The sequence below is a fragment of the Bombina bombina genome, chromosome 1 (assembly GCF_027579735.1).
Source record: "Bombina bombina isolate aBomBom1 chromosome 1, aBomBom1.pri, whole genome shotgun sequence".
Classification (NCBI taxonomy): Eukaryota; Metazoa; Chordata; class Amphibia; order Anura; family Bombinatoridae; genus Bombina; species Bombina bombina.
In genome coordinates, this window is record NC_069499.1 from 1,026,321,343 (window position 1) to 1,026,341,821 (window position 20,479).

The following is a 20,479-nucleotide window of genomic DNA, read 5'->3' on the forward strand; positions in this document are numbered from 1 at the left end:
GTTAGGTAGAGGCGAGGTTGGGGGGGGGGCAGATTAATGGTTAATAAATATTATGTAGGTGTCGGCGATGTTAGGGGCAGCAGATTAGGGTTTCATAGGGATAATGTAGGTGGCGGCAGTGTGGGGTCGGCAGATTAGGGGTTAAAAATATTTATTATAGTGGCGGCGATGTGGGGGGCCTCGGTTTAGGGGTACATAGGTAGTTTATGGGTGTTAGTGTACTTTAGAGCACTGTAGTTAAGAGCTTTATAAACCGGGGTTAGCCCATAAAGCTCTTAATTACTGATTTTTTTCTGCGGCTGGAGTCTTGTCGGTAGAGGGTCTACCGCTCACTTTAGCCAAGACTCTAAATACCAGCGTTAGGCAGATCCCATTGAAAAGATAGGATACGCAATTGGCGTAAGGGGATCTGCGGTATGGAAAAGTTGAGGCTTGAAAGTGAGCGTTAGACCCTTTCCTGCCTGACTCTAAATACCAGCGGCCGGCCAAAACCAGCGTTAGGACCCCTTAATGCTGCTTTTGATGGCTAACGCAGAACTCTAAATCTAGCCGATTGTTTTCCTGTGTATTTTTGTGTAAATTGTTAAATTATTCATTTCGTAAGATTTTTAAAATACAAACATTAGTGTGCACTTTTGTAATGTATGCATCTCCTTCCCATACAAAAATTAAGTATACGCCCCCTAGCATGACATCCTGTTTTCAGGGTATAAATTGAGTTTAGATCATTCCACTAGGGAAATAGAAGTACTGGTGAGCATTCTTATATAATCTCACCAGCCCAGAGTCCTTTAGATTATCATGCCCTAAAGGTGCCCAGAAATGTATTCACTCAATCTAAAGTTACAAGCACTTAACCCCTTAACGACCGATGCCGTGCAGGGTACGTCCTCCATGTCGGTCTTGGAAAGTGGTGGAAGCGATCCTGATCGCTTCCAGCCGCTTTCTGGTTATTGCAGTGATGCCTCAATATAGAGGCATCCTGCAATAACCATCCTTGGCCATCAGATGCGCATGAACACGCGTGCGTGCATGGGGGGGCGGGGCGGGCACGTGCACGGGGCGGGAGCAGGTGGGAACCACTTACACTATGGAAAATTTTAATGCTACAAAGTGGGAGAAAGGTGGTGGGAATTGGGAAAAAAAAATAGATCTAAGGGTTCTTGGAGGGGGGGAAGCTACACTACAGAAAAAAAAATCTTTTTTTTTTTGTAAACTGGGTACTGGCAGACAGCTGCCAATACCCAAGATGGCTCCCAATAAGGTAGAGGGGGAGGCTTAGAGAACTGTTTGGGGGGGATCAGGGAGATGGGGGACTAAGGGGGGATACTACACAGCAGAATATGTAAATATGCTAACAAAAATTCAAAGATACCTTTTATTTTAGTACTTGCAGACTTTCTGCCAGTACTTAGGATAGTGGGGACAATAGTGGGGCGGGGGAGGGAAGAGAGCTGTTTGGGATGGATCAGTGTGTGTGATGTGTCAGGTGGGAGGCTGATGTCTACACTAAAGCTAAAATTCACCCTGCAAGCTCCCTACAAGCTACCTAATTAACCCCTTCACTGCTAGACATAATACACAGGTGATGCGCAGCGGCATTTAGCGGCCTTCTAATTACCAAAAAGCAATGCCAAAGCCATATATGTCTGCTATTTCTGAACAAAGGGGATCCCAGAAAAGCATTTACAACCATTTGTGCCATAATTGCACAAGCTGTTTGTAAATAATTTCAGTGATAAACCTAAAATTGTGAAAAATGTAATTTTATTTTTAATTTGATCACATTTGGCGGTGAAATGGTGGCATGAAATATTCCAAAATGGGCCTAGATCAATACTTTGGGTTGTCTACTACACTACACCAAAGCTAAAATTACCCCAAAAAGCTCCCTACATGCTCCCTAATTAACCCCTTCACTGCTGGGCATAATACACGTGTGGTGCGCAGTGGCATTTAGCCATGGATGCATTCTTTTTGTACCTATTTTAACTTTGTATCAATAAATTCAGTTTTATTCACTATTGTTGCTGCAGCTCCGCTCCTTTTTTTGCTTGTTTCCTGGACACACCAGTTTTGGAGGCTGCTATTTAACAGTGTATCCCCAGGGTAAGAACCAGCTCATCCACCAAACCCCCTTGGCTGACGTCACGGCTGACGCTTCTCACCTATACCGTTTGGGATTTCCGGAAGTGCAACAAGGTGAGGACCAGGACACAGTTCTGGGGGAGAAAGGAGTACAATAATCTCCTGGTCCGTGTGGAACACGAAGAGCCCTGTATACCTACCTGTGCCGCTCGGATCTTCGGTAGTGTGAGTAAAGGCGGTGATTGGGACACAGCTCTGGAGGCAGGCGGATTGTTATTCCTGGCCCGTGTGGAGCACGGAAGAGCCCTGCATACGTATAAGTACAGTGAACATTGCCATAGCTCCCAAGATTCTGCTTGTGAACTGCAGATATTACGGCTATACAGGTATTGAACATTTTTGTATTGGGGTTTGGTGCTATTTGAGATTTGAGACTATTTTGAGACTTCTTATACTCAGTTTGAGATACATAGCAATATATATATATATATATATATATATATATATTCCACTGGGTTGTCCCCACTTGTAGCGCAAAAAAACCTCTCCAAAGAAAAGTAAAACTTCCTTTATTGTGATATCAAAAGTAAAAACATGACAGCCTACACACGACTGTAATAAAGCACAATATGTAAAAACACAGTGTCAGTGATCTGAACCACATGCAGACATGTTTCGTGCAGTTGCGCACTTGATCACTGCTTGAAAGCAATCCTGATCACACCTGCTTTATAGCACTTTTCTTAAAGAGACATTTGTGAATAGTAGACACTGTGTGAATTATCTCTCAGTTTACTGCCTATCCTTTGTTGAAGAACATTTTTCAAAAAGTTATTTCATGCATTAGCAGAAATTTTTTTTCTCTTCTACATGTGTACTAATAATGTTAGTTAATATGTGTTAACTTTTATACATTAACTTTTATACATTAAAAATTACATTATATCTTTGCCTCATTTATCCCAAGTATATCTTGTATCACTAGATAAAATTGTAATCTTTGAACTATTTTAAGTGTAATTTATATATGACACAATGTACCATACAGAAATTGTTAAGTTTGTTTCTAGAACAAAGTTTAGACTTTAGAATATGTATAAAGATAATTAATTGATTAAGACTTATATGATCACCATACATTATTTCTCCCTTTTTACATTCTATTTATCTTATCAAAAAGAAAAAGAAAAACTGTTGAATATATATTAATTCACAAAAAGATCAAGGTCTCTACGCATATTGAGACCTAATGGATTACATGTTTTTAATGTGAAAATCCAAAAGACTTCACGTTTGTTAAGTTTGTCTTCTCTGTCTCCTCCTCGTTTCCATAGAGGAACATGATCTATACCTTGAATTTTTAATAAAGACACATCTGAATTGTGTTGGCTTTTAAAGTGCCTTGACACTGGTGTGTCGGTATCATCATCCTCTATTGATCTGAGGTGCTGAAGGAACCTATCTTTAATGCTTCGCTTGGTTTTACCTACATAGTTAATTTTACAGAGATCACACGTAAGTAAATATACTACATGTGTAGTTGAACAATTTATGTAATACTTAATTTTATAGTCTTGCTGGGTAGCAGATGAAGAAAAAGTATCGCCCTCAATGACATGGTTACAGGTTTTACATATATTTCTCCTGCATCTAAAGAATCCCTTTCTTTCTTTAAGCCAGCATTTGTTATCTTTTATTGGAAGATTAGATGGAGAGAGGTAGTTTGAAAGTGTTTTGCCTCTTTTGGGTATAATATCTACACCCTCTTCCATTATGGTTTTTAGTACTGGATCTGAATATAATACAGGGACAGTATCTTTAATGATTTTGCTGATGTTTTTAAAATCAGTACTATAGGTAGTTATAAACCTGGGTTTCTCAGTGTCCCTTTTTACATCTTTCCTTTTGTATTTTAGTAAATCCTCCCTAGTTTTTTGTTGAACACTTTCTTTTGCTTTAATTAAAGTGCCTTCACTATATCCTCTCTGTTTTAGTCTTTCTTCAATAATTTTACACTGTTTGTTGTAATCTTCCTCATTAGAGCAATTTCTTTTAGCCCTAATGAATTCACACTTTGGTATTCCTTGTAGCACGTGTCTAGGGTGACATGATTTGTATAAAAGTGTAGTATTGCCTGCTGTTGGCTTTCTGTAAAGTATAGAGACTATTTTTTCATGTTCTACATCTGCTTTTAATGTAAGATCTAGAAAGTCTATTGACTCTGTACTTTGTTCTCCTGTGAATTTCAACCCACATCTGTTATTATTTAAATAAGCACAGAAATCTTTTACTTGATCTGTATCTCCCTCAAAAATGAAAAGTAAATCGTCTATATATCTAAAAAAGTGTATAATTCTCTCTCTATGGGGATTTCTTTCTCCAAAGACGTGGAACAGCTCCCACCAACCCATAAATAGGTTGGCGTATGATGGGGCAAACTTGGCCCCCATCGCTGTTCCACGTCTCTGGAGAAAGAAATCTGATCCAAACATAAAGAAATTATGCGTTAAAAGATATTCAATTGCATTAAGTATAAACACTTTTGTTGCTGATTCATAGTCAGTATATTGGTTCAAGAAAAATTCTATGGCTGTTATGCCTAAGTTGTGATCTATACAAGTATACAAGGATGATACATCCACTACTAGAAATCTGTAATTCTCTTTCCATTTGATATTCTGTAACTTATTAAGCAATGATGTGCTATCCTGTATGTAACTTAGTAAATCTTTGACAAGTGGTTGTAAGAAAGTGTCCACCAGATCTGATAAAGGCTCATTTAATGAGTTAATACCTGCAATTATAGGTCGTCCTGGTGGACAGACTAAATCTTTATGTAACTTGGGAAAATAGTGAAATATTGGAATTACTGAATTAGTTGGAGTTAGGACTTCTTCTAATGTAGGAGTTATGATATTGTTTAGTTTAGCTATCTTAGTGATTTTAATTAGCTCTTTCCTAAATTCTCTCGTGGGATTTCCATCTAGTTTGATATATACTTCTTGATCAGACAATTGCCTTTTGGCTTCTTTAATGTAATCTACAGTATTTAAAATGACCACATTTCCTCCTTTATCAGAAGGACGGATCATTATATCTTTATTTTCTTGAAGAGATAATAAAGCTGCTTTTTCTTTATTTGTTAAATTAGAGTACCTTCTTTTTTTACTTTTAAGATTCTTTTCATGTAGTATTCTTAACTTACTTTCCACTGTTTTCTGGAAAATATCTAACACCTTAGGTCTGGTGTGTACTGGATAAAAGGTGCTCTTTTTCTTTAAGTGACCAAATTTAATATCTTCTTCCATTATCTTGTCTATAGATTCCCTATTGCTTTCCTCAGCTAGTTCTTGCAAATCTTTAATAGCACATAAGTCAGGAAATAACAAGACATCAGTAATGGCTGACGTGACACTCTCATTAATATCATTTTTAGCCTCAACCTGTGTCATATGCTCACTTTCTGGAAAAAAAATGTTTTTTCAAAGTAAGCTTGCGTACAAACTTATTAACGTCTAATACTGTTTCAAACAAATTAAACTGAGCTGATGGCACAAAGTTGAGACCTTTGGACAAAAGATTAATCTCTATGGAGTTCAGGGTAACATTAGACAGATTACAGACACTCAGATCTGCATTTATTTCTTTTTGTTCTGTCCCTGTGATCTCGTGATGTATTTCTTCTGTTGTCCTTTCCTCTGATGTTGTTTGTTGTATCTGTTTCCGCTTGCTGCCCTTGCCCCTGCTTCCTCTATGGGTTTTTTTGTTTTTCTTGGGAAAGTCTGGGGGTCCTCGTTTTTTGACTCCTTATGAGATCCTGATGTTGTAGCTTGTACCTCTAATTCTTGAAATACTGCTGGTGTTTCTTCCTCAGTCTGCAAATCATTATCAGATGAATCAAATTCATATTCTGTGTCTGAGAATGTCACAGTTTTTCCTCCTTTATGTATTCTTCTCTGTTGCCTTCTCTGAAATCTCCTAGGAAATTCTTCTTGTGTCCATCTGTAAACTTGTTTCTGATCGTAATCTTTTTTGTCTCTTGTTATTTTTCTTGACTTAAATTGCCATATTTCTTGTCTGAAAGTATTCATGGTTGTTTCAAATTTTTTGTCTTATTCTTTAAAGTCTTTGTGATGTTGAAAATCTCTAAGTTTATTTTGAACCTCTTTCATCTCCTGTAACAGCTCTGCTTTTTGTTTTCTCTTGTGCTCCATAAGCAAATCAATTAATGCAAATGAGCATGCATCTAGAATGCTGTTCCATTTGGAGATAAATTCTGTATCCATAATCACAAAGGATGGAAATTTTCTTATACGAAGACCTCTTGGTATTCTGTGTTCATGTTTGTAAATAGAAAAAGATTTGAGATCTAGATCCAGTTTAATATCCTTTTTTCTTAAGGAATCCATTTCGAAGAAAAGACTGTCTATATTGTGTATTATTTGATTATAAGTTTCAGATACTTCATCCTGAAAGATATACTTGGGATAAATGAGGCAAAGATATAATGTAATTTTTAATGTATAAAAGTTAATGTATAAAAGTTAACACATATTAACTAACATTATTAGTACACATGTAGAAGAGAAAAATTTTTTCTGCTAATGCATGAAATAACTTTTTGAAAAATGTTCTTCAACAAAGGATAGGCAGTAAACTGAGAGATAATTCACACAGTGTCTACTATTCACAAATGTCTCTTTAAGAAAAGTGCTATAAAGCAGGTGTGATCAGGATTGCTTTCAAGCAGTGATCAAGTGCGCAACTGCACGAAACATGTCTGCATGTGGTTCAGATCACTGACACTGTGTTTTTACATATTGTGCTTTATTACAGTCGTGTGTAGGCTGTCATGTTTTTACTTTTGATATCACAATAAAGGAAGTTTTACTTTTCTTTGGAGAGGTTTTTTGCGCTACAAGTGGGGACAACCCAGTGGAATATACTTTATTTACTCAGACGCTGATTACAGACCGGCTCAGTCTCCACAGCTGCAGATCTCCATACACTCTGATCCAATTGCTCCCCAGCGTGTTACCGGACAGTGAGCGATATACAGGTACCTTTGAAATTATATTGCTGATAGTCTATGTGTGCGCTTTTTACTTACCAAGTGTTCTATTGCATACTATGTCTGTTGATTGAAGTATGAGCAGCCACATTAGACCAAATGTATTTCTTTCCACTGAAGCACAAAGCTACAAACAGGTGCAATCTGTGGTTAATTAATGGCAACAGAAACTAAGCTGTTTGCACCAGGAAAGCATAATTGAATATACCTGACTTACAAATGAAACTGTGATACACGGTTTAAAGGGGAGATATATAAAAGGGATTAAAGAAGAAAAAGAGATTAGAACTGTACTTAAATATACACTAAGGTGATTGGATTTATCGCAATTTCTGATCTCTAAATATTCAAAAGTAACAGCCTTTACACACAATAAAGCACTAATTTACACATAAATTATTTATGTGAGTACTCCATACTGCCTAAAAATCCTTGAACAAATATGGATAATTCAAGTGAACCAAGTTATGTGTTGGGAGACTTTCAGGATGAAGTATCTGAAACTTATAATCAAATAATACACACTATAGACAGTCTTTTCTTCGAAATGGATTCCTTAAGAAAAAAGGATATTAAACTGGATCTAGATCTCAAATCTTTTTCTATTTACAAACATGAACACAGAATACCAAGAGGTCTTCGTATAAGAAAATTTCCATCCTTTGTGATTATGGATACAGAATTTATCTCCAAATGCAACAGCATTCTAGATGCATGCTCATTTGCATTAATTGATTTGCTTATGGAGCACAAGAGAAAACAAAAAGCAGAGCTGTTACAGGAGATGAAAGAGGTTCAAAATAAACTTAGAGATTTTCAACATCACAAAGACTTTAAGGAATATGACAAAAAATTTGAAACAACCATGAATACTTTCAGACAAGAAATATGGCAATTTAAGTCAAGAAAAATAACAAGATACAAAAAAGATTACGATCAGAAACAAGTTTACAGATGGACACAAGAAGAATTTCCTAGGAGATTTCAGAGAAGGCAACAGAGAAGAATACATAAAGGAGGAAAAACTGTGACATTCTCAGACACAGAATATGAATTTGATTCATCTGATAATGATTTGCAGACTGAGGAAGAAACACCAGCAGTATTTCAAGAATTAGAGGTACAAGCTACAACATCAGGATCTCATAAGGAGTCAAAAAACGAGGACCCCCAGACTTTCCCAAGAAAAACAAAAAAACCCATAGAGGAAGCAGGGGCAAGGGCAGCAAGCGGAAACAGATACAACAAACAACATCAGAGGAAAGGACAACAGAAGAAATACATCACGAGATCACAGGGACAGAACAAAAAGAAATAAATGCAGATCTGAGTGTCTGTAATCTGTCTAATGTTACCCTGAACTCCATAGAGATTAATCTTTTGTCCAAAGGTCTCAACTTTGTGCCATCAGCTCAGTTTAATTTGTTTGAAACAGTATTAGACGTTAATAAGTTTGTACGCAAGCTTACTTTGAAAAAACATTTTTTTTCAGAAAGTGAGCATATGACACAGGTTGAGGCTAAAAATGATATTAATGAGAGTGTCATGTCAGCCATTACTGATGTCTTGTTATTTCCTGACTTATGTGCTATTAAAGATTTGCAAGAACTAGCTGAGGAAAGCAATAGGGAATCTATAGACAAGATAATGGAAGAAGATATTAAATTTGGTCACTTAAAGAAAAAGAGCACCTTTTATCCAGTACACACCAGACCTAAGGTGTTAGATATTTTCCAGAAAACAGTGGAAAGTAAGTTAAGAATACTACATGAAAAGAATCTTAAAAGTAAAAAAAGAAGGTACTCTAATTTAACAAATAAAGAAAAAGCAGCTTTATTATCTCTTCAAGAAAATAAAGATATAATGATCCGTCCTTCTGATAAAGGAGGAAATGTGGTCATTTTAAATACTGTAGATTACATTAAAGAAGCCAAAAGGCAATTGTCTGATCAAGAAGTATATATCAAACTAGATGGAAATCCCACGAGAGAATTTAGGAAAGAGCTAATTAAAATCACTAAGATAGCTAAACTAAACAATATCATAACTCCTACATTAGAAGAAGTCCTAACTCCAACTAATTCAGTAATTCCAATATTTCACTATTTTCCCAAGTTACATAAAGATTTAGTCTGTCCACCAGGACGACCTATAATTGCAGGTATTAACTCATTAAATGAGCCTTTATCAGATCTGGTGGACACTTTCTTACAACCACTTGTCAAAGATTTACTAAGTTACATACAGGATAGCACATCATTGCTTAATAAGTTACAGAATATCAAATGGAAAGAGAATTACAGATTTCTAGTAGTGGATGTATCATCCTTGTATACTTGTATAGATCACAACTTAGGCATAACAGCCATAGAATTTTTCTTGAACCAATATACTGACTATGAATCAGCAACAAAAGTGTTTATACTTAATGCAATTGAATATCTTTTAACGCATAATTTCTTTATGTTTGGATCAGATTTCTTTCTCCAGAGACGTGGAACAGCGATGGGGGCCAAGTTTGCCCCATCATACGCCAACCTATTTATGGGTTGGTGGGAGCTGTTCCACGTCTTTGGAGAAAGAAATCCCCATAGAGAGAGAATTATACACTTTTTTAGATATATAGACGATTTACTTTTCATTTTTGAGGGAGATACAGATCAAGTAAAAGATTTCTGTGCTTATTTAAATAATAACAGATGTGGGTTGAAATTCACAGGAGAACAAAGTACAGAGTCAATAGACTTTCTAGATCTTACATTAAAAGCAGATGTAGAACATGAAAAAATAGTCTCTATACTTTACAGAAAGCCAACAGCAGGGCAATACTACACTTTTATACAAATCATGTCACCCTAGACACGTGCTACAAGGAATACCAAAGGGTGAATTCATTAGGGCTAAAAGAAATTGCTCTAATGAGGAAGATTACAACAAACAGTGTAAAATTATTGAAGAAAGACTAAAACAGAGAGGATATAGTGAAGGCACTTTAATTAAAGCAAAAGAAAGTGTTCAACAAAAAACTAGGGAGGATTTACTAAAATACAAAAGGAAAGATGTAAAAAGGGACACTGAGAAACCCACGTTTATAACTACCTATAGTACTGATTTTAAAAACATCAGCAAAATCATTAAAGATACTGTCCCTGTATTATATTCAGATCCAGTACTAAAAACCATAATGGAAGAGGGTGTAGATATTATACCCAAAAGAGGCAAAACACTTTCAAACTACCTCTCTCCATCTAATCTTCCAATAAAAGATAACAAATGCTGGCTTAAAGAAAGAAAGGGATTCTTTAGATGCAGGAGAAATATATGTAAAACCTGTAACCATGTCATTGAGGGCGATACTTTTTCTTCATCATCTGCTACCCAGCAAGACTATAAAATTAAGTATTACATAAATTGTTCAACTACACATGTAGTATATTTACTTACGTGTGATCTCTGTAAAATTAACTATGTAGGTAAAACCAAGCGAAGCATTAAAGATAGGTTCCTTCAGCACCTCAGATCAATAGAGGATGATGATACCGACACACCAGTGTCAAGGCACTTTAAAAGCCAACACAATTCAGATGTGTCTTTATTAAAAATTCAAGGTATAGATCATGTTCCTCTATGGAAACGAGGAGGAGACAGAGAAGACAAACTTAACAAACGTGAAGTCTTTTGGATTTTCACATTAAAAACATGTAATCCATTAGGTCTCAATATGCGTAGAGACCTTGATCTTTTTGTGAATTAATATATATTCAACAGTTTTTCTTTTTCTTTTTGATAAGATAAATAGAATGTAAAAAGGGAGAAATAATGTATGGTGATCATATAAGTCTTAATCAATTAATTATCTCTATACATATTCTAAAGTCTAAACTTTGTTCTAGAAACAAACTTAACAATTTCTGTATGGTACATTGTGTCATATATAAATTACACTTAAAATAGTTCAAAGATTACAATTTTATCTAGTGATACAAGATATACTTGGGATAAATGAGGCAAAGATATAATGTAATTTTTAATGTATAAAAGTTAATGTATAAAAGTTAACACATATTAACTAACATTATTAGTACACATGTAGAAGAGAAAAAAAATTTCTGCTAATGCATGAAATAACTTTTTGAAAAATGTTCTTCAACAAAGGATAGGCAGTAAACTGAGAGATAATTCACACAGTGTCTACTATTCACAAATGTCTCTTTAAGAAAAGTGCTATAAAGCAGGTGTGATCAGGATTGCTTTCAAGCAGTGATCAAGTGCGCAACTGCACGAAACATGTCTGCATGTGGTTCAGATCACTGACACTGTGTTTTTACATATTGTGCTTTATTACAGTCGTGTGTAGGCTGTCATGTTTTTACTTTTGATATCACAATAAAGGAAGTTTTACTTTTCTTTGGAGAGGTTTTTTGCGCTACAAGTGGGGACAACCCAGTGGAATATACTTTATTTACTCAGACGCTGATTACAGACCGGCTCAGTCTCCACAGCTGCAGATCTCCATACACTCTGATCCAATTGCTCCCCAGCGTGTTACCGGACAGTGAGCGATATACAGGTACCTTTGAAATTATATTGCTGATAGTCTATGTGTGCGCTTTTTACTTACCAAGTGTTCTATTATATATATATATATTTTTTTTTTTTTTTTTTCTCAAGGATTTCTCTTTTTCTTTTTATGTCTACTACACTACACCAAAACTAAAATTACCCCAAAAAGCTCCCTACATGCTCCCTAATTAACCCCTTCACTGGTGGGTATAATACACATGTGGTTACAGTGGCATTTAGCGGCCTTCTAATTACCAAAAAGAACGCCAAAGCCATATATGTCTGCTATTTTTGAACAAAGGGGATCCCAGAGAAGCATTTACAACCATTTATGCCATTATTGCACAAGTTGTTTGTAAATAATTTCAGTGAGAAACCTAAATTTTGTGAAAAAATTTGTGAAAAAGTGAACAATTTTTTTAATTTAAAGTTAATTTATTTCACTAATGCAACTTAAAAGGTGAAACTAACATATGAGATAGACTCATTACATGCAAAGCAAAATAGTTCAAGTCATGATTTGTCATAATTGTGATGATTATGGCTTACAGCTCAGGAAAACCCCAAATCCACAATCTCAGAAAATTAGAATATTACATGCAATCAATAAAACAAGGATTGTACATAGAACAATATCGGACCTCTAAAAAGTATAAGCATGCATACTGTATGTACTTAGTACTTGGTTTGGGCCCCTTTTGTAGCAATTACTGCCTCAATGCGGCATGGCATGGAAGCTATCAGCCTGTGGCACTGCTGAGGTGTTATGGAAGACCAGGATGCTTCAATAGCGGCCTTCAGCTCTTCTGCATTGTTCGGTCTCATGGCTCTCATCTTTCTCTTGGCAATGCCCCATAGATTCTCTATGGGGTTCAGGTCAGGCGAGTTTGCTGTAAAATCAAGCACAGTAATCCCACGGTCATTGAACCAGGTTTTGGTGCTTTTGGCAGTGTGGGCAGGTGCCAAATCCTGCTGGAAAAAGAAGTCAGCATCCCCATAGAGCTTGTCTGCGGAAGAAAGCATGAAGTGCTCCAAAATCTCCTGGTAGACGGCTGTGTTGATCCTGGACTTAATGAAGCACAGTGGACAAACACCAGCAGATGACATGGCTCCCCAAATCAAAACAGACTGTGGAAACTTCACACTGGACTTCAAGCATCTTGCAGTGTGTGCCTCTCCATTTTTCCTCCATACTCTGGGTCCTTGGTTTCCAAATGAGATGCAAATTTTGCTCTCATCAGAAAAGAGGACTTTGGACCACTGAGCAACAGACCAGGTCTGTTTTTCTTTAGCCCAGGTAAGACGCTTCTGACGTTGTTTGTTGTTCAGGAGTGGCTTGACAAGAGGAATACGACATTTGAAGCCCATGTCCAGGATCCGTCTGTGTGTGGTGGCTCTTGATGCACTGACTCCAGCCTCAGTCCACTCCTTGTGAAAGTCCCCAACACTTTTGAATGGCATTTTCCTGACAATCCTCTCCAGGCTGCGGTCATCCCTGCTGCTTTTGCACCTTTTTTCTTCCACACTTTTCCCTTCCATAACTTTCTATTAATGTGCTTTGGGAACATCCAACTTTTTTTGCAATTACCTTTTGAGGCTTTCCCTCCTTATGGAGGGTGTCAATGATGGTTTTCTGCACAACTGTCAGGTCAGCAGTCTTTCCCATTAATATGATTCCTACTGAACCATTTAAAGGATCAGGAACCCTTTGCAGGTGTTATGGTTTAATTAGCTGATTAGAGTGGGACACTTTGAGCCTAGAATATTGCACCTTTTCACAATATTCTAATTTTCTGAGATTGTGCATTTGTGGTTTTCATGAGCTGTAAGCCATTATCATCACAATTATGATTAATAACAGTTTGAACTATCTTGCTTTGCATGTAATGAGTCTATCTCATATATTAGTTTCACCTTTTAAGTTGCATTAGTGAAATAAATTAACTTTTGCACGATATTCTAATTTTTCGAGTTTCACCTGTACATGTCAAGGGATATTCAGGGATTCCTGAAAGATATCAGTGTTACAATATAACTGGCGCTAAGTTTGAAAAAAAGTGGTTTGGAAATAGCAAAGTGCTACTTGTATTTATTGCCCTATAACTTGCAAAAAAAGAAAAGAACATGTAAACATTTGGTATTTCTAAACTCAGGACAAAATTTAGAAACTATTTAGCATGGGTGTTTTTTGGTGGTTGTAGATGTGTAACAGATTTTGGGGGTCAAAGTTAGAAAAAGTGTGTTTTTCCCCTCATATTTTATTAAAAAAATTATAGTAAATTATAAGATATGATGAAAATAATGGTATCTTTAGAAAGTCCATTTAATGGCGAGGAAAAACAGTATATAATATGTGTGGGTACAGTAAATGAGTAAGAGGAAAATTACAGCTAAACACAAACACCGCAAAAATGTAAAAATAGCCTTGATCCCAAACAGACAGAAAATGGAAAAGTGCTGTGGTCATTAAGGGGTTAAAAAGTTTTAAACACTGAATGGTACTTTGAAAATAAACTAAAGCTGCACTGCCTTTCAATTATTTTTTTTTAACAAATTATTATTTTTCAGTGCTTAGGAAATACTTGCACATGGCAATATAATGGCTGCCACATTCAATTGAGAAGTACAACAAGGATGTCCCAAAGCAGAAACTGTTGGGTAAAGGTTTTTATTTCAGACCCTTTCAGGAAATGGAAATGCAAAAAATGAAATTATAACATGCAGTTTGTTTTTCTGATGTTATGTGTTTAACTCTTTGCAGCTCCTGAGTAGAATATGGCTAGCTATTGGTTGCTTATGCCACTTCTTATTGGCTCACAGGCTATATCCTGCTTTGACTTCCAAGAATCCACACTGGAAGTTAATGCCAAACCATGTGAGAAGGAGTCGCTGTTTTTACTTGGCTACTTGTGACTGCAGGTTGAAACAGAACAATTTGTGCTCAGATGTCTGCTTTAGGAACTGCACTTGTTTGTAATTTGAGTAACATTATCTACTTATGAAATTAATTGGACATATTAATTAATATATATAAACTGTGCTACTGAGTCAAAGTAGGAAAAATAATGTACTATTAGCCACTTTATAGATATCATAAAATCCTTTATTGATGACATTTTAAACAAGTTATTGAAGCTGCTTTTGCAGACAATTTAGTTCTGATTAATTGCCAATATTGCATGTTGAAATGATTTCATATAATTTCACCGTATCATGGGCATTTTTCATTCCTTAATGATATCTTCACTTGTCCTGCATGGTAAGAAAATTTTGTTAATTTTACAGAACAGAGAAAATATGCCAGAATTAATTCTAAATGTGACTTTTTAATAGTTAACTGTATTGAAAATATTTTTACCTGGTTGATTTATTTAGATAGAACAACAAGGTCCTAGAAAATAAAAAGTAATACACAGTTATCACAATTCAATATTTCCATTTGGAATAAACTGCTTATCATAGAGATAAAATATTACTGTACATATTATGGCATTGCTTTCAACAATTAATTCAGAATCAAGTAAAATATCATAGCAATAATATTCTAGGTATACTGCATGTGTTGTGTCCTACAAAATGGCCATTTGCTGAATCCAGAGCTTTTAACTCTAAATTGTGGTAGCATAGTCAGACAGACAGATTGATTGTTCTGGGTGTTCCTTTAAAGGGACATTCTACACGCAGACATTGCATTACCTTACATAAATTAATTTATGGCATTAATTAATTACTGCCCTTTATAACCCAAGAAGATATTAAACACATAGGTACAATCCTGCATGTGAGCTGCAAGCCCTGTTTCTCCCAAGCAGGATACTAGTGGTTATTGGCAGGGTTGTGTAAATAGTAGGGATGGGCGAATGTTTCTAAAAATGTGAAATTTAAAATGAATTTTGATACATTCGTTCGTTCAAATCGAATTTCGAATGTTTATATAACATTCTATTTTCGAATTTTCGTTTTCGAATTTTTCAATAAAATTCGAAAATATTTGTTCAAATAATAGAATGTTTAGCTATGTATTCATTCAATTTTGAAATGTAATATTCGAATTCAAATATGACATTCGAATTCGAATGTGACATTCAAATTTGAAATAGTATTTCATGTCTACAACTGTGTTTAATAAATGTAATATTCGAATTCTACATTCGAATTCAAATGTCACATTCGAATTTGAAATAGTATTTCTAGTCTAATACTGTGTTTTAAATGTGATATTCGATTCGAATGTGATATTCGATTCGAATGTGACATTCGAATTCGAAATAGTATTTCTAGTCTAATACTGTGTTTTATAAATGTAATATTCGAATTCTTATGTGACATTCGATTCGAATGTGATATTTGATTCGAATGTGACATTCGAAATAGTGTTTCTAGTCTACAATTGTGTTTTATAAATGTAATATTCGAATTCGAATGTGATATTTGAATATAACATTCTAATTCAAATGTGACATTCAAATTCGAATGTGACATTCGAATTCGAACGTGACATTCGAAAACTGTAAATAACATTCGAAAATCGAATTTTTAAGAATATTCGTTCTTATCAACATTCTATTATGTAAATCGAATTTCTACAATAACATTCGTTCTAACATTCGAATTCGGATATAAACACATTCGCCCATCCCTAGTAAATAGTACATGTGATTGGATGACTGACAGGACTTTACCCAAGGGTTTAACAACTCTGTAGTGATGAAACACATAAGGGTCTGTCATAATCCTTTAGAAAAGTTAATCTAATGATTATCAATATAAAAACCCCATTAAAGTCTATGGGGATTTTTGTAGAAAAATCACTTGATACATTTTTTTTACAGGATTGGGATCAACCCCATAGTTATGTAGGGTGAGTATTACAAAAAAAATGAATGCTAATTGGAGCAATAAATTTTTGTATTAGTCCTGTCCTTTTATGCCTTTAGACACTAATAAAGCAATGCATTATATAATCTTTGACATAATTCAATACAGTGGTACGATATTGAAATAGTGCGGGTGCATTAATTAGTGTGCGTATTATAAGTTGAAAGTAAACATGTTCGCTCAAGTTCAATCAAATTTAACGAGTAGTGGGTTAGCATGAATGCAGAACTTGCATAAAGGGTTAGGGATAAAATAAACTTTGCCCCAAATACAACATAAATACATTAAAGTAAACTGTCACACTCATATATAAACACTATTTGATAAGAATTATTCATATAAATATCAATAAATTTTTTATAAGGGTAAATGGCCATGTGTTTGACTGCAAAGAGCTATTGGAGATATATATATATATATAATATATATATATATATATATACATATATATATACATATATATGATAATTCTATCATAATATTTAATAATGTGTTGTCCTGTATATTTACTGTAAAAAATCACAATCCAATTTTCCTCACATATGTTATTTGTACTTTTAAATTCATATTCCTATTTATATCTGTATATATATGTCGGACCCGTTTGCACAAACCTGACAGGAGTACACAAATTCTTCATGTGTGCTAACCCGACATGAGTTCTCTTAAAGTGCATTATGTATTTATTGAATATTAATATTTCATGTAAATCATTATTATAGATGTATTAAAATATAAAAATAGAATATATATGAATATTTTACAATAACTACAATTATTATTAATAATTACAGGGAGTGCAGAATTATTAGGCAAATGAGTATTTTGACCACATCATCCTCTTTATGCATGTTGTCTTACTCCAAGCTGTATAGGCTCGAAAGCCTACTACCAATTAAGCATATTAGGTGATGTGCATCTCTGTAATGAGAAGGGGTGTGGTCTAATGACATCAACACCCTATATCAGGTGTGCATAATTATTAGGCAACTTCCTTTCCTTTAGCAAAATGGGTCAAAAGAAGGACTTGACAGGCTCAGAAAAGTCAAAAATAGTGAGATATCTTGCAGAGGGATGCAGCACTCTTAAAATTGCAAAGCTTCTGAAGCTTGATCATCGAACAATCAAGCGTTTAATTCAAAATAGTCAACAGGGTCGCAAGAAGCGTGTGGAAAAACCAAGGCGCAAAATAACTGCCCATGAACTGAGAAAAGTCAAGCGGTGCAGCTGCCAAGATGCCACTTGCCACCAGTTTGGCCATATTTCAGAGCTGCAACATCACTGGAGTGCCCAAAAGCACAAGGTGTGCAATACCTCAGAGACATGGCCAAGGTAAGAAAGGCTGAAAGACGACCACCACTGAACAAGACACACAAGCTGAAACGTCCAAGACTGGGCCAAGAAATATCTCAAGACTGATTTTTCTAATGTTTTATGGACTGATGAAATGAGAGTGAGTCTTGATGGGCCAGATGGATGGGCCGTGGCTGGATTGGTAAAGGGCAGAGAGAGCTCCAGTCCGACTCAGACGCCAGCAAGGTGGAGGTGGAGTTACTGGTTTGGGCTGGTATCATCAAAGATGAGCTTGTGGGGCTTTTCGGGTTGAGGATGGAGTCAAGCTCAACTCCAGTCCTACTGCCAGTTTCTGGAAGACACCTTCTTCAAGCAGTGATACAGGAAGAAGTCTGCATCCTTCAAGAAAAACATGATTTTCATGCAAGACAATGCTCCATCACACGCGTACTCCACAGCATGGCTGGCAAGAAAGGGTATAAAAGAAGAAAATCTAATGACATGGCCTCCTTGTTCACCTGATCTGAACCCCATTGAGAACCTGTGGTCCATCATCAAATGTGAGATTTACAAGGAGGGAAAACAGTACACCTCTCTGAACAGTGTCTGGGAGGCTGTGGTTGCTGCTGCAGTCTAGCAGAGTGTGGCAGTATTGAGTGAGTCTCTGGGGCACAGGTAGTACCGTCATACACTACATGCAGGCACACCCTCTGGCCATGGGTAAGGTCTGAATGACAAAATGTATATATAAATATTTATTTAAAATAAAAATAAAATTCCAGTATGCGAAGAAAATAGGAATGTGAAATATTAATAACTCCTTTTGGGTTAGCACTCTCCATTAAAGTCTATGGGGCATATGTATCAAGCTCCGAATGGAGCTTGATGCCCCGTGTTTATGGCGAGTCATCAGACTCGCCAGAAACAGCAGTTATGAAGCAGTGGTCACAAAGACCGCTGCTCCATAACCTGTCCGCCTGCTCTGAGCAGGCGGACAGACATCGCCGGAAATCAACCCGATCGAGTATGATCTGGTTGATTGACACCCCCCTGCTGTCGGCCTATTGGCCGTATTCAGCGAGGTCTGGCGAGGTCTGGCGGACCAGATCCGCAGTGTCGGATCAGGTCCGCCAGACCTTGAAAACTATAGGCCTATGGCTGTCGCCATATCCAATGTCCTGAAATTAGTGCATGTCGGGTATTGCCCACACAAAAACATTTTACTTTCAACTTGTAATAAGCAATTTAACCTGAGCATGCAAAATTATTACTTTTGGCGGTTTTAAGGCTTGAGCGAAACTGCTAAATAGTGCACCACTTGTAATCTAGCCCAAGATGCGGCCTAGATTTTAAGTGGAATGCTATTGATAGCCCATAATGCGACCTTCATTTTGTGAAGTACACTATTTCTCCATTTTTTAGTTCACTATCAGGTTAGTGATTGTGTGAAAGCCAGAACCTGAGTTATATAATGCGTCCCATTGAAGTCTATTAGGTGAGGGATTAAGTGTGGCATTGGTATCCAACCTCTCAGATCTTATTGTACCCAAGACTTTTGCTTAAGCACTGATATTTTACTTTCTACTTGAACTAAAAATATGAGCGCTGTCAATTGCACTCTTGCTATGTTATTGCATCAAAACGCTAACATTTTTATATTTCACTTGTAATCTAAACCTTTATCATTATATGATATTGACTAGCTGTTATGTATTAGAAATCTACCAATAATGTTTATACACAATTTAACAATATAATAATTCATAAAATATATTAAGCATGAATAACACAACATGTGTTACTAATGTAATGTAGTACAATTTACTAATGTGTTTTTTATTATGATCCTTACATCAAGAATGTCGATGTTTGCATTATTAAAGTCTATGTTCATCAGTTTTGGAAGCGGTATTCCATTCCCTACTACAGCTGAAAAAAGAAAATAAAGAAATAAAATATATCAGCATTAGAAACATATTTTCAGATTTCATTGTACAGTATACTATTGATCTTCTGAAACAAGTACCTACAATTTATTAGACACTAGTGACACTGAAAGTAAATATGTTTACCATCCGCAAAGTTACAATCTTTGAAATTGGTAGTAAACTTACCACAGCATTTTTTTCTTAACTACCAGGTAAAGTAGAACTTTACAACACTGTTGGCTAGATTACAAGTTGCGCGATGACTGCAGTGCACATGCAATATGTTTTTTCTTTAGGCTACCTCGAACCTCTTCAGCCTCTCTAGCCACACCAGTCCTTATGTTATTAAATAGTATTTCTCTTGTAAGGTGTATCCAGTCCACGGATTCATCCATTACTTGTGGGATATTCTCCTTCCCAACAGGAAGCTGCAAGAGGATCACCCACAGCAGAGCTGTCTATATAGCTCCTCCCCTAACTGCCACCTCCCAGTCATTCTCTTGCAGCTCTCGACAAGGGAAGTAGCTAGAGAGATGTGGTGAATTAATGTAGTTTATCTTCAATCAAAAGTTTATTATTTTCAAATGGTACCGGAGTTGTACTATTTTGGCTTCAGGCAGAAAGGGAAGAAGAGTCTGCCTGAAGTTTTTTGATGATC

At 35.9% G+C, this 20,479-nt stretch overlaps 1 protein-coding gene across 1 annotated transcript in view; it reads right to left on the bottom strand.

The window, feature by feature from the left end:
* Window positions 1-15,089: 15,089 nt before the first annotated feature.
* The window catches only part of LOC128662634 (BPI fold-containing family B member 4-like), a 123,200-nt gene continuing 117,810 nt past the window's right edge, over window positions 15,090-20,479 (bottom strand). The window contains exons 14-15 of the mRNA XM_053716498.1: window positions 19,746-19,822; window positions 15,090-15,113 (exon numbers count right to left, since the gene is read on the bottom strand). Coding sequence (XP_053572473.1) covers window positions 15,090-15,113; window positions 19,746-19,822 — 101 coding nt within the window. The remainder of the gene's footprint in view (window positions 15,114-19,745; window positions 19,823-20,479) is intronic.